The 15,294-nt window shown below is 40.7% G+C and overlaps 1 protein-coding gene across 2 annotated transcripts; it reads left to right on the plus strand.

Moving 5' to 3' along the window:
* Window positions 1-9,319: 9,319 nt before the first annotated feature.
* Window positions 9,320-15,094, plus strand: LOC145434510 (uncharacterized). Of its 2 annotated transcripts, none has more exons than XM_080311863.1 (9): window positions 9,320-10,328; window positions 11,022-11,117; window positions 11,628-11,907; window positions 12,164-12,272; window positions 12,616-12,813; window positions 12,884-13,090; window positions 13,148-13,277; window positions 13,350-13,420; window positions 14,438-15,094. In XM_080311863.1, the coding sequence occupies exons 1-9, from the start codon at window positions 10,226-10,228 to the stop codon at window positions 14,696-14,698; spliced, it is 1,455 nt and encodes a 484-aa protein (XP_080167989.1). In that variant the 5' UTR covers window positions 9,320-10,225; the 3' UTR covers window positions 14,699-15,094. The 2 variants fall into 2 exon arrangements, with proteins under 2 accessions (XP_080167989.1, XP_080167990.1); XM_080311864.1 differs by having other exon boundaries at window positions 10,165-10,954.
* Window positions 15,095-15,294: the final 200 nt, after the last annotated feature.

Consider the following 15,294-nt stretch of genomic DNA (forward strand, 5'->3'; position numbering starts at 1 on the left):
TTGAAATAATCAGTTGGAATACAATATTATTGATATATGTTAAATCGAAATTGTTTTTTGTACGATTTTCACCAGTAAGCTATTTAGTGCAGTTTCTCGAAAGGTTCCGGCAATGGTCTGACATAATATGTTCAATGGTTCATATCATCTGCCCTGGTATCTTTCTTTTGTTGTTCTGATGTCTTGTTAGAACCCCTACCCTTGCTAATCAACAAGATGATCGGGAAATATACCAAGATGACTGAACAGGAAGTGAACTTTTATGCTCATGTTTGTTCCAAGTTTTCGATATGCAGTTACGAATTTTCGGACCAACTGTTTGTAATTCGGTGCTTTGTGATCAGATAAAAAGTTTTATTTACTACATCTTAGGAGAAATTACGTGCTGTGAACTCCTCCTAATGTGAAATTGGAATCTTTCATCGGTATTCGAATATACCAGATACCAGATTTAAGCTTCTCGTTTGATAGGGTTACTAGTTATACCCACTTTGTTGATTCAGTGGAAAATTATCCATTTACCAGTCAAAAGAAACGAGACACATATGAATATAGTAGTTAATCCTTTCAAGGACAAATTTTATAGTTTTATACTCCTCTATAATCTTGGTAGAATGACCAATTGATACACGAGAAAATGAATTTACGCTTTGCAAAAGTACAATTTTTTAGGCTTGACAAACTGCTTTTTTGACAAACAAATTTTTCGCATCACGCCATGTCAATATTGATAGAATGACTGAAAATGACATGAGGGTTCTTCATAGTCAATTAGCCATTTATGCGCAGTATAAAATTAGAAAAAAGGACGATTTTCTTCCTACCAAGCGAAATATTTAAGGGTAAATACAGTAATTTTGGGCTTTTTTAGGGGTATAAATATTTTCTGACAGAGAGCCAATCAGACAAAACCATTGTGATATTCGTATAGAGTGAGATATATTTGATTTACACGGCCGAAAAATCAGGGTTGTAATGACTCGAGACATGACTCGACCCGAGTCCGACTCGAGTCACGATTTTTTAGAGACTCGATATGACTCGAGTCTTTTTTTCAAATGCATAAAATGACTCGACTTGAGTCAATTTGTGTATTGACTCGACTTGTACTTGAGTCATTGGGCATCACTCAAATCAAGTCATATGACTCGAGACTAGAACGGCCAAGACAAACATTTCATTGTAACTTCGAGTAATAGTGAAGTCAGAGTTGTAATGACTCGAGACATGACTCGACCCGCGTCCGACTCGAGTCACGATTTTAATGATTCGATATGACTCGAGTCTTTTTTCAAATGCATAAAATGACTCGACTTGAGTAAATTTGTGTATTGTCTCGACTTGTACTCGAATCATTGGGCATAACTCAAACCAAGTCATATGACTCGAGACTAGAACGGCCAAGACAGACATTTTATTGTAACTTCGAATAATAGTAAAGTCCCCACATTGTTGGTATTTCATCTATCAGTCCTGATACTTGGAAAATAGGGCCAGAAACTGATAAGACTGAAGAGAATTGAGAGAATATGACCCCACCTCGTAAGGGTTAAAGCACTGTATTGCTGCAGGACATTCAAGCTCAAAGATAGTAGAAAGTAATCTTTGGTCTATTCTAGAGCCCGACCGATATTAGATTTTTGGATCGATACCGATAAAACCGATATCTCCTACCTTGACCGAGAACCCAGATACATTCAGCCGATATTCAAAAGAAGTGGAATATGCCTTAACCCTTACGAGGTGGGGTCATATTTCGTAGAACTGACCATCACTTTTTAAATTCATACCGTGATCCCACCAAGACTTGAATCTGGGCCGTTCCAGTTTAAAATTGGGCGGAGTAGGCCTATATCGACACCGCAAGACATGTCTAGGTTTTTTCATATTGAGACGCTTAGGAGTACAGAACTTCATAACACATTTGAATAAAATATTCATATTTATTCCCGAAGCTTTTCGGCTGACGCTCGTCAGGGGAATATCGTCAGCAATAATGCGAGAATTCGAATAACTAAGTTCAGCAACAATATATATCGCTAATTATGACGCCACACAGAAAATATACAAAGTTAGGAAAACGAGAGAACTGAAGCGTTGGCATGGAGATAGCGAAGCCAAACAAGTTAATGCGCGATTTTCAAATGATACACAAATTCTTTCTGTTGGCATAAACTAGGTTTACTCATAGTGATGATGGTGGACTCAAGAACAGACAAATGAAATAAATTGCGACCCTTAGCCAATACAGAGAACATGTCCTCGTGATAGTTAGCAGCACATGTATGGTTTTCTAGTAAATGTTTGCCAATAGAAGATTTTTGACTCATGGCCTGGTTATGTTCTAGAACAAGCGGATTGTTATGCTGCGATTTCGAGATATATGATTTGACAGACGGTGGGATGTGTTCTTTAATTCGGTCCTGCAACCGTTTGGAAGTTCTCCCTACGTACCGACAATCGCAGTGGCACTTGAATTCATAAATGACGTTACTTTGTTGTAAAGCCGGGAGAACGTCCTTTCGGACTGCAGGAAGCATTGGTATCGTGGTAAAAACAACATTGGTTTTCACCGCTGGATAACAGCGATGGACTGCTGAAGTGATCTGTTTCTCAAATCGATAAGAAACCGGGCCAATCCAAGGTAGATGAATGTACACATCCCTATTTTCACGAGAGACTTCTTCGGGGGTTTCATTTGGTTTGGTATCATTCCGATGACTTAACTTATTATTTATTGTCCGCTTGATGACAAACTCAGGGTATCCGTTGTCAATGAAAAGTTTACGGATGTAATCAAGTTCACTATTCAATTTGACCTCGGAACAAATCATCAACGCCCGGTGGACCAAGCTGCCGATTAAATTGATTTTACGACTTTTTGGACTGAAAGAGCTCCATCGAAGGTAATGACCCGAAAACGTGGGCTTCCTATAAACGGAGGTAAGGAATTGGCCATCCCGTTTCTCCACAAGAACGCCAAGGAATGCCAGCCGGTTGTTAATTTCTTTTTCCGACGTGAATTGCAATGCTGGATGTAATTTGTCGGTACGTAGGGAGAACTTCCAAACGGTTGCAGGACCGAATTAAAGAACACATGCCACCGTCTGTCAAATCATATATCTCGAAATCGCAGCATAACAATCCGCTTGTTCTAGAACAGGGGTCACCAACCTTTTTGCAACCAAGGGCTACTTTTGGGTACTGATCGCAGTGACGGGCTACCATTTACTCCCGTCGTTTACCCGTGTCAGATTGAATTTCCGCTGTGATATTCATAACACTGGGCAGTAATCGTATTGCGGTAAGACTTCCACAAGAGTCTTCTTAATCAAAACATCTCATTCCAACTAGCTAGGCACTAAGATCTTTTAAGAAATCACGAATTACTTCGCACCAAGTTTATATAAATTATTCAACAGTCAGCTCAAAATTTAAAATAAGTCATGTCACACTTTAGACTGGACATCATGTTATCTGTTTCTATATCAGTCAGTGGCCGGCCTGGCATTGCACACAATCAACTAGTGCGCTGTAGTGTGGTATGTAGCTTGACACTTCAACTCTGAGTGAGTGATCCAGATTTGCATTAGTGAGTTCTGTTCTGTGTTTGTTTTTGATTAAGTTCAAGTCCGCAAAGGCTGATTCACAACGATAAGTTGAACCAAACACGCTTGCAACCTTCATAGCAGCTGCGCATACACCACTGTACTTTTCCATGTCAACAAGGCACCAAAAGTTTGCTGCAGCCTTGTGGGCTTTGAGGTGGAAGTCATTTTGCAGTGTTACAATTTCAATTTTCAACTGTTCAGCATCCAGACCTGACAGATTTCAATATACCGGACAGCAGCATCGATTACGGAAAGTTAGAAATACGGTACTAAACTGCGTTGAGTGTAAGAGCTGTATCAAAAGATGCAATACGTAATGGGCATACACATATTGAAATTCTGCTAGTACTTCACCGCTATCTGCTACCGAATAGTAATGTTGTTTACTACTTTGGCATTGTCCTGGACGTCGAGCTACCATAATGGACCCCCCCCCGCCATCTCAAGGAGACCGTGGATGGCATTCCGTCATGTCGCCTGTATGCAGTGCGCCGTATCCTACGTCTTCGATATCTTGTGATTCTATTACATCTTCGTATATTACTAATTGTAGTTGAGGATATCTGATATCATCATTTTAAGTGTTAATTATGTATTGTCATTGGTAAGCTACATGTCAGTGTGATTTAAACAACAATAGCTAAATCAATCAATCTATCGCATATATTTAAAATCTCGCTGGTAATAATCTGACGAATATTGGTAAATGCTGTTATTCGGTCTATTTTTAAAACAGTCTTGCGGGCTACTCATTTGTTCCTCGCGGGCTACCTGGTGCCCGCGGGCACCACGTTGGTGACCCCTGTTCTAGAACATAACCAGGCCATGAGTCAAAAATCTTCTATTGGCAAACATTTACTAGAAAATCATACATGTGCTGCTAACTACCACGAGGACATGTTCTCTGTATTGGCTAAGGGTCGCAATTTATTTCATTTGTCTCTTCTTGAGTCCACCATCATCACTATGAGTAAACCTAGTTTATGCCAACAGAAAGAATTTGTGTATCATTTGAAAATCGCGCATTAACTTGTTTGGCTTCGCTATCTCCATGCCAACGCTTCATTTCTCTCGTTTTCCTAACTTTGTATATTTTCTGTGTGACGTCATAATTAGCGATATATATTGTTGCTGAACTTAGTTATTCGAATTCTCGCATTATTGCTGACGATATTCCCCTGACGAGCGTCAGCCGAAAAGCTTCGGGAATAAATATGATTATTTTATTCAAATGTGTTTTTACATATTCCTAAATAAACAAACTTTTTTCCAGAAAATGTCTGTGTCTCTCTCTTATTTATCGAGGCTGATCCCCAGGATGACATCAGAGAGACAAACATGATGCTCCATTGCGTAGCCAGCGTTGCCTGGTTTCAAACAAGCCATCAACCATAGTTATAAACCGCGCGGTATGTCAGATATTTAAAATGGAAAATGCATCGAAAATTGACAAATGGGCGTGGTCAGTGAGTGGTCATTAAGGTCATGTTCATGATAAAGACTCAATCGGACCCCTACCGTCCGGTTTATGGCATAAAACAACGCAGTATGCTTTCCTTTGTCATATCCGACAATTTCAGACATAGTAAACCAGTTTATGACTCATATGCCATCATAAATTCGGACTTGACGTTGACCTAGATCTTCAAAATCACTGAAGCGTGACCACAATTAATAATCCCCCAGAAAACTCCTCATCACACGTTTTGATGTTCGAAATTTTTTTTTTTCATTTTTGCAAACCAAAATTTTTGAGTAAGGTACCAAATTGATCGGAAAAGTGACAACTTTTCAAAAAAAAACGAAGCACCCGGTGTCTAGGACGTGTCAACATGGAGAAATCGGTCACGGAGCCATGCCATATCATATATGATACACCCACCTCGTAAGGGTTGAAGCCCAATTGGCAGTCGGATAAATCCGTTTTAGATCCCTGGCATTAACAAAATTACGGAAGGGAGTCAAATCACTGTAACTTTTGTAGTTGCGACGCCATTGTAAAAACTTGTTTAACTTACGACGCACCACTATAATCGTAGATCTCACAAGTCGTAGTGAATTAATATTTTCGTACTGTAATTATAACGTAACCAAAAGTAGTTTAGAAGCTGATGTGATGGCAGACGTACAGTATATCAGCCAATCTGAGCCTGCGACAAGCTGGAAAAATGACTTTGAATTGACTTTCTGCTTTTTTTCGCTAAACAATCATCATATTTTCGTAATAACTGTTCGATTAGCGCGAGGTACGAGGATACAGTAGTGAATACCATCATTACAGACCCCCATTTGCAAGTTGCAAGTTTGCAAGACCGTTGGGATGAACTAGTGTAGGAGTGTGCAACGAGCGAGGTCAGGCCTGAGACTCATTCCTTTCTAGGCCAACCCCTTCTGCGTTCTGCGTCGGGGAGCATGGTGACGTAAAGTTCTTGCCAACAGACCGCTGATAAAATGCGGTGCCAAAAATATAAGCGGCGACAAAATCTTGGTCTAAAAATGACCGATGCTGGATGGTCAATGTAGCGGTCGCTGCAACGACTTGTTGCAAGACACGATGGTATAGTGCTTGATTGGAGTCGACGCTACAGCTACAGTTCCCGTTGTACGCACTAGTCAACTGACTAATGACCGCTCTGAGTATACTCTTGCAATCCTGATCACACACTCAGATCCAAGGAGCTTTCTTTAATAGCACAGAACAGCCAAATAGTAGTAATAAGTGGTCAGAAACTTGTGGATTTACCAGGTTCAAATCATACTGCAATATATTAACGAATATAGAAAGAACATAGTTAAATGTATCTAATTGCCTGTATACGACTCTGTGACTTAAGCGCGAGCACGCCCGCTACGGCGCTACAATGGCGATCTCTCAAAGCACGTGCTTCGCAGACTACTTTATCGATGTAAGATTAAGGTCGTGGGAAATGAGGTTAGGAGCAGGGTTCCGCGGGAAGATTACTGGCACCCTGATGGGACAGATCTTACAGCCAAACCGTTCGATATGGGTATGCTTCGTTGGTAGCACGGAATAGTCTCGTACTTGCAATCTGAGTAGACAGTACTGCGACACACAGAGAAATTTAATTCGCCCAAATTTGAAATCGCATGCGTCAGACATGTTTTGTAGAGCTGTGTTGGCTAGAATTGCGGTGTGCGCGTTCTGTATGTCAGACATGTCCGTAAAATCGTAGCATACAACTGTAATCTTATAAATGAATTCCTTTTCATGGGTGAGTATCCGGTCGCGAGATGCCACAAAAACTCGGATTCTGCTGGTAGTCTCAAAGCTGTTTTGCCGGTATTAAACTGTTACGAATTCTAAAGCAGAACACACAGTATCGTGAGTGTATTTGTTATTCTCATACTCGCGAGACAGAAATTGGAGCAACATATCATAAGGTATAGCGAGCCTACTCTCCTTGATTTTTTTGCACCTTATGTTCCAAGACATAAGGCAAAAGCCTTAGCACAATCATGTGTGTTTTTCACCCTTTCGACAAACTGGAGCCTCCGGGACCTTTGTGTCAGCACTCAAAAACGATTTCTGCCAGCAAGCATTTTCACTTGCCTTTCACTGGCCATCCAAGCACTGTAGTAGACGTTCTTGTAGTAAACCCAACAACATTGTATGGCCGAGGAAGGGTTTTAGAGAAATAGTTGAAATCAAAACGAGCAAAACAAGTTGCCCTTTTAATGAGACACTTGACAGCTTAAGCTACGTAGTAGCCAATTGGTTGTACATCTGAGCGAAACGGTGTTAAGCATCTTCATTTTTCTTTTCGTATAACAATTTTCGATTAGTTTGTGCGAATGAAGTTTAATTTACAAAAAAAGTTCGAATGGAGCTCAAAAAGGTTGAAAAGCAACGTTTTAGACCACGAACATTAACGAGACGAGGAGGTGTTCCAATATAACTGATGTTCACGTGCAGTCTTTACTAATGGTTTCTATACACGACATGCAGCCTTCAAAGAACTTGTTGATAACTCAGACCGACCACAGATGTCATATTGACTTCAACAGATACTGTTACTGAATTCATTATTTACTGTTTTTGGTCTCTATGCTTTAAACCTAATGTTTACGTTGTATTTGATTTATTCCTTGTGGGTGGATAAATACGGGAGTAATGTATATATTCTGGAATCCGGCCCGCCAAGTGCTTCATTTTCCATATCCGGCCCGACAACTGGAGAAGTTACCCGCCCCTGCCATACAGGGTCATACCATTACACCATTGCAAATAATAAACTATTGACCACATCTACACACTTTTCGTCGCGCCTAGAGCCCCAAACATACGGATGATAGGCAATATGTTCCATTTTCCTGCACTGTCTCAGGCAATCTCTGGCAGGCGTGCTTCATCGGTTCTTCTGCTGCTGACGACTTAATTATAGCTCGGTTCACTGTAATTGGGCTTTTTATTTCACTGCAGTCGCAATGATGTCGGAGTTGAGGAGCCCATATAACATCTGATACATAGACGTTAGTCCTTACCGGGATTCGAAGCACTGCCATATCGGCGTCGTGACGTAGGTTCTTAACCAACTGCACTACTCGCTTCCCTAAACAATAGTTTTCACTAATGCAGCAAAGTCCCGCACGCACGGATTTTCTAGAGTGTATTCGCCCACAGCAGTTTTAAGTTGAAACTTTCAAATACTAAATAGGGGGTTCCTCAACAAAATGAACCTACAGCACACGACATGTCCAATTCTGAGTAGGTGTCTATTACTGTTAGACCCACATTGCAGCCTTATCGTCATATTGATAAAAAGCAAATACCTGTATCGATAAAATCCAAATACCTGTAAATTGTCGACATATATCTCTTCATCATATATCTAGAGTTATCCTATTGAGTGTTATGACAGCATGCTCACTGACTGACACCTTATGGATTAGGTAGTTTTGTTTGGAGTAGCCTACGTGTGTGTTGAAGTAACTAGCTGCAGGATTCCCTCTATTCTTACGTTATAAAATATAATGCGAGTAGGGTACACTGTAAAAAGAATTCTTGTAAAATAGCTTGTAACGAGCTAATAAATGCTTGATACAAGCTCGATGGAGCTTGTAAATGCCAAATGCAAGCATATAACAAGCTGTCATAGGTCGGTGCTTGTAATTGTGCTTGTAAATTGTTTATTTTCTGCAAGAAGAATGAACAAAAATAGCAGTCTGTATACTCACTCAAGATTCGTCACAGACACGACAACACACCCCAGACACCATAACACACCACAGACATGCCCAGACACGATGTCTGAGTGTCAACACAGTTCGCACACGCCCCCGACATGCCCCAGACATGTCACAGACATGATGTGCGATCGAAAACGCAGTTCGAACTTACTCCAGACATGCCTCAGACATGATTTCTTACTGTCAACGCATTTCGAACACACCCCAGACATGTCCCAGACATGATGTTCGAGTGTCAACAACAGTTCGAACACACCCCTGACATGATGTTCGATTGACAACGCAGTCCGAACCTATCTCCAGACATGCCTCAGACATGATGTCCGAGTGTCAATACAGGCCCAACACACCCCAGACATGCCCTAGACATGACCCAGACAAGATGCTCAAATGTAAAAACGCAGTCCAAACACATCCCAAACATGATGTTCGATAGACAACGCAGTCAGAACCTGTTTCAGACATGCATCAGTCATGATGTCCGAGTGTCAACGAAGCTCGAACACCCCCCCCCCCCCGTCGACATGCGCTGACATGTCCCAGACATGATGTTCGAGTGTCCACCGCGCTACAAATACCCCCTGACATGATGGGTGATTAACAACGTGGTCCGAACCTATCTCCAGACAAGCCTCAGACATGATATCCGAGTGTCAATACAGGCCGAACACACCCCAGACATGCCCTAAATGTGTTCCAGACATGATGCTCGAGTGTCATAACGCAGTCCGAACACATCCCTACCATGATGTTCGATAGACAACGCAGTCCGAACTTACTCCAGTCACGCCTCAGACATGATGTCCGAGTGTTAACGCAGTTCGAACACACCCCTGACAAGCCCCTAAGATATGTGAATTGAAACGTTGTTCAAAAACACCCAGACATCATATCCGACAATAGGAAAATGCACAAGACACAAAATACGATGCGATTCCAATGTTACTATTTTTCATTATCTTCCTTTTGGTCATTATATTTCAATATAAACTCCCAATTCACCCTGTTTGCACAAAATAAATCCGCCGGTTTTGGTTGAGCGGTTTATCAAAAAGGCGCGAGAACAAAACGAGGAAGGATTTGGATTTCGATTTCAAATAATCGCAATTAATAATTTTTATCTGATTCAAGAACAATGGATATCGATTTTAGATTAATTTTACGATCAATATATGTAGAAATGAACTTGAAATGTCACATAACTTTACACTTCAACGTGTTATTCGGATCAGAAGCCTACCTTTTATTGATTTGGACTTGGATTTTAATCTCGAATTCGTAACAGGATTTGGATTTTACAATATTATATCAGACCATTTCGGCGCGAACGCGAATGGCGAAACCAGCCAGTTTTTTGGTGGTGCAGGTTTTTTACGTTTTGGTTTCTCCGTTTATTGCAACTTAGGATGAGTCTGTGGCTGTGTCCTACCGAATGTTGCGATGGTGTAGAGTCGTTTCCCAATAGGAGGTCCTTATTATCTCACCTGAGGCGGTTCCACCGAGACGAAAGTAGCTTCCTGTGCAAAATTGACTGCTGCAACCGGACGTTTGGTACGTACAAGAGTTATGAGGTACATGTTTATCGAATGCACAAAGAAGTACTAGAAAATTCAACAAAAACGACAGACAGCAATAGTCAATATATTGTTTGTCAATGCCGAGTGCTTCTTTTGTACTAAATTGATAAAGTCTATTCAGTTTATCAATCATTTTCATAGTTACTCTGTTAAAGAAGATGGCGTTCGTGTTTTTCGTCCTACAGACTTGATGTATCATGAACCACAGCAGATATATGTAATCAATGACATTAACCTGATGAGGTTACGTCGCGGCGTATATCACTGATCAATATTTGTGATTTGATGTATTTCAGGTTATTGAAATAGTCTTGATTGCTATGGCCAACGCTGAAGCACAGTTAAAGTTGAAGGTGACCTATGGTGACCGTTAAAAAGTGTTTAGAGTAACCTCTGTATTAGAAGTGAAAACTGCTGTATTACATAAATTTCCTGAAGTTCCCGCTGACAATGCCAACATTGAGTACCATGACAAAGATTTTGGCTGGGCTGAATTTGATTCTGATGTGGAACTATGCAGTGGCGATATTTTGAAATTGAGTGAAAAAAAATCATCAGGTAATTTAGTCTCATATACAATTGCCATAATATACATGCTTCGTTACTTGATATTTTTGTCTTGCAGAGCCTTCGAAAGTGACAGATTTGCTTGGTGCTGGTGTTCGTAATTCAAATTGCACCAGTAATGTGGATGTATCATTGACTGAAGAGCAGACGAATAGTAAGTTTTATGCCACCTACTGCAGGACCGGCCAACCCGTGGCCCGCGGGCTACATGTGAATAGTGTGGATAGTGGCCCGCGCAACGGTTCGTCGCTTGCATGTGGCCCTTCTGCCGAAAAGGTTGGCCACGCCTGACCCACTGTTTGACGGTGTATAGCAGTGTTCCCAAATACATTCTTACACAATGTGTAAGTGACATTCACAATTACAAATTCAAATTACAAACCACGCCATAGTTTAATCAAGAATATGAACACTGACAGCTAAGTATAGCTTTCTAGTTCCGGCGTTAAAATGTAGTCGTGTTGCGCAACGTTATCTTACAGCCGAATACTTTGAGAATGGAGAAGTCGATCAATATTTAGATTTTTCGGGATCAGTGTGACAGTAACGTTCGATTAATATCAATTATTTTAAAATTTATCTCCCCCTCCCAGTCGCCTTGTTTGTAGCTAGCGCTTCCTTTGGGAACCAGAATTTTGTCTCATAAGTGATATTTCAATTGCAGGAGATATGTGCAGTGGTCTGCGAAATTCAGAACAAGGCGTTGATGCTTCATCATTCATGAATGATCTGGAGCCCTCTACATCTATAACTGATACGCCATTGATGGATGCTGAAGAATGTACTAAAAAGCCTCAAAGATGTTCTGACCACAAGTATGAGGTGTGCCTTCCTGCTTATCTGCACAACGAGGTGGAAAAACTGGAGTCAAAAAGCGACTCGAGGCCAAGGTTAAGAAGAGCAATTGTGGACCATCTGTTCTACGATCTAACGAAACACTTTGGGTATTGGCTGTTAAAGTGATCTATATTCTAGTGCAGCGTTTTTCAACGTGTGGGGTTGGTCGCAAAGGGTATAATTTTGGGCTCTGCACACAATCTGGTCGGTTCTATTACTTCCTTATTCACAGACTAACGCTTTGTGACAACCATAGTCCTCTGTACTCACGATATACTGAATGAAAATACTGGAGATGACCCGATACCAATTTTGGTGCATTCAGCTTCTTGACTATGTAACTTTCGTCCACTTTTCATTCAGACTTGACGTGCCACCGTATACAAAAACTCTGGCATGTACAGCTCTAGTGCAAGAATATAAAGTCCTGAGATCAAGCTTGGCAGATGAAGATCATTATCTTCCTGCATGGGTGAGTTTTGAAGCTTGAAGTATGGTAGTGCTACATCGGGCCGACCGACTTTCATCTCTATAGTTTTGACAAATTGGTTATTGAGGTCCGCCAGCCTATGAAATCTCGCCACTATATGTTTCTGACACGTGAGCGTCAAAGCAATGTTTGGCTTGTTTTAAATAAGCACATATGTTATCTCCATGTCCTCACTATATAATCAAATATCAATATTGCGTTTTGGTTTATAATCCCAATTTTATATAGTGCGGCCCGCGAATGAATTCAGATGTTGAATGTGGCCCGCGAGCTCAAAAGTTTGCCCACCCCTGTGCTACACTCTTTAAAATCCGTAACATTTTAGCACGATTGGAAAAAGAAACTCGATAACAAAATTTTTAACGAACGTCGGAAAGTAGAAAATCCAGACGATCCGGTTCTCATCGCAAATAGAATAAAGTATGGAAGACCTGGTCCACGGAGACGGCTCCATACTGAAGAATCCGACACGAGCAGCCCTCGATGCAAGAAACCCCGAAGTTCTGGTCTTCCTGCTAACGAAGTAGGAAATTACTATTTTCGTGACTTGTCGGTCGGGAACCGCTGATTCATATATTAATTAAAAATTTCAGGTCGGAGAATCTTCGAACAATGAGGAAAGCTTCGCCGAACATAAGTCAATCATATTATCGGAATCAAATTCATCTAACCCAGCCAAGGCAAGGCTTATGAAAGCAATGAAAGCCACTTTCAAAAGGCGTCGGTTCGATATAGAAGACGGGAACATGCCAACTGCTGACATTCTTGTGGAGTATCCCCTTCTCAGAAATTCATATTGGGTAAGAAGCAATATCATCGGTTTGATTTCTGTTTAACGGTCACTGATAATGTTTCAGCTATTGGAAGAAATGAAGCTGATTAACAATGGTCTAGATATTCTGGACAAGATCAAAGAAAATAAATTCTCCAAGCATGCAAGAAGAATCAAGTGGGATCGCTTGTCAGCCGACATTGTAGATGTGATAGGTACAATGCTTTGAATATACAAATTATTGGACAACTCAAAATATGAATTTGTGTTTTTTTCATATTCCGCAGAACTCAATTGGATGCTCGGTATACCTTCAATGTTCAACGAATCCTATGACAAATTCTTGGTTATAAACAAGGTTTGTACCAAGTACATGTCGACATTGCATTGCTATAAAATATACTTTACTGCGCTGATAATAGGCTCACAGCTAGATATGTCAGTATAAGTCGGTGGCGGCTAACCCGTGGCTTGCGAGATGGTTGTGTATGGCCCTCGAGGTAATTCTCGAAACATCGGGTAAAATAGCAAGGCCTGCCAAAATTTGATTGGTCTGACCGCGAAATTTGATGATGACTAAAAAATCAGTTCCGACGCATTGGCGTATTTAGGGGCCAGCCACATTTATCGCAGATTTTCGTATATGACCATTAAGTAGAATATCTCGCAGCAGATTTATTCGACTTGATATTTTTCTTGGCACTTCGCATGATTTCTTGTCACTCGATTTTTTGCATTTAGTATTGGGGCCCTCCTGAAAATTAAAATACGCATCACTTACAGAATTGAGTCCAACTATATATTCGCAATTAGGAGATACGTTGTGTCGTCCAACATGCGACTTCGCTTGTGTGCTCGCAGCGAGATCGTCGACGATGAAACTTTGCACAATAGGACGGAGGGATGTTCACCGAAACCTTCGATATTGCTATATCTAAACGCCGAATAATCATGTCCTTGCAAAATGAACCCAGTGGTATACAAAGGCAACCCTCAATATTTGCAAGTAACACATTTATTTATCGAATTCATTTGTTGTTTTTGAAAATATATCCCACCTAGCGCGATCACGACATGAATGCCCACAGAGTTCTCATGACATAATGTAAAATGTAAGTCTTATTTTTATGTTACCTAATTCGGTTGGCTCCTATCGGACGACTTAAGAAAGGTCATTAACATTCAAGTGGCCCACTCAATGGTTCCCAAATCTCTTGTGTCCCTTTGGCTGAAAAGGTACCCCTGGTATAAGTGCTGTCATAGTCATAATTTTGACCTAATACATCAGCCATTATTACTCTGATAGTATTATTGGCTATATAAGTTCATACTCTCTTTGCCTTTCAGTATACAGTTGTGTGCCCTCTTTTTTCAGGATAATCCAGAATCACCGCACCCAGTCATACATCTTGACACTCGACAAACCAAGTGGACGGTGCACTTCGACGGGCTAGTGATAAATGACGTAGTAGATTTCACACATGCTTTAGCTCTCATCCTGTCAATACATTGGGTATTCAATATCCAGTTCGCACGTGGTGTGGATAAGACTCTACATTTCTTGTCCATCTGCATTGCAAAAATCAAAGGGCTGCATATGCCGTCTGCGGTCGCTTCAATGTGTGAAACAAATTGATTTGCAGTTTTTAAATTCATTTGATCATTGATATACAATGGTAAGTGTAAATAGTTTTGCTTTTTTGGGAGTGCTGAAGTAGATTTGGCCTCAAGTGATTATATTTTCAGCATACTTCATTACTTGACAATTCTGACGTTGTGAAGTAGAAAATAGGTTTGTACTGGACCTAATGATACTTTAGGAACTACATGAGTGCTTGTCAAGCCATTAGCTGCACTCCTGTGGAGCATGCTTGGTCTGCTGCAGGCTAAGTCATGCAAATATTTTTTGCACAATTTCTTTTTATACATGCTGCTGTTGATTTTCATATACTGTGCTTGAGCCTATTATGCTGTATATTTCCTGCTGATCTGCTGCTGTTAATCGGCTTTAAATAAATGAGCCTTTTCGCTATAGTTTTGTGAACAATCATGGCCGCCGAATGCATTGGGTCTTTCTGCCAGTACAGGTGTAAGATTTGGGTATAATAAGAGAGAGAAAAAGAGTGTTACAAGATATAGCTTGTACTGAGATTGCTATAGCTTGTACTGAGATTACTAGATTTAGCTTGTAGAGCTTGTAACGAATTACAAGAAAAATACTGTAAACTAGTA

Source organism: Botryllus schlosseri, chromosome 2 (assembly GCF_051294905.1).
Source record: "Botryllus schlosseri isolate E-star chromosome 2, Bs_hap1, whole genome shotgun sequence".
Lineage (NCBI taxonomy): Eukaryota > Metazoa > Chordata > Ascidiacea > Stolidobranchia > Styelidae > Botryllus > Botryllus schlosseri.

Coding starts and splice junctions, on each gene's coding strand:
- LOC145434510 (XM_080311863.1), top strand. CDS start 10,226: ATGAGTCTGTGGCTGTGTCCTACCGAATGTTGCGATGGTGTAGAGTCG. Junction 10,329..11,021: donor GCGGTTCCACCGAGACGAAA/GTAGCTTCCTGT, acceptor TTTGTCTTGCAG/AGCCTTCGAAAGTGACAGAT. Junction 11,118..11,627: donor GACTGAAGAGCAGACGAATA/GTAAGTTTTATG, acceptor TTTCAATTGCAG/GAGATATGTGCAGTGGTCTG.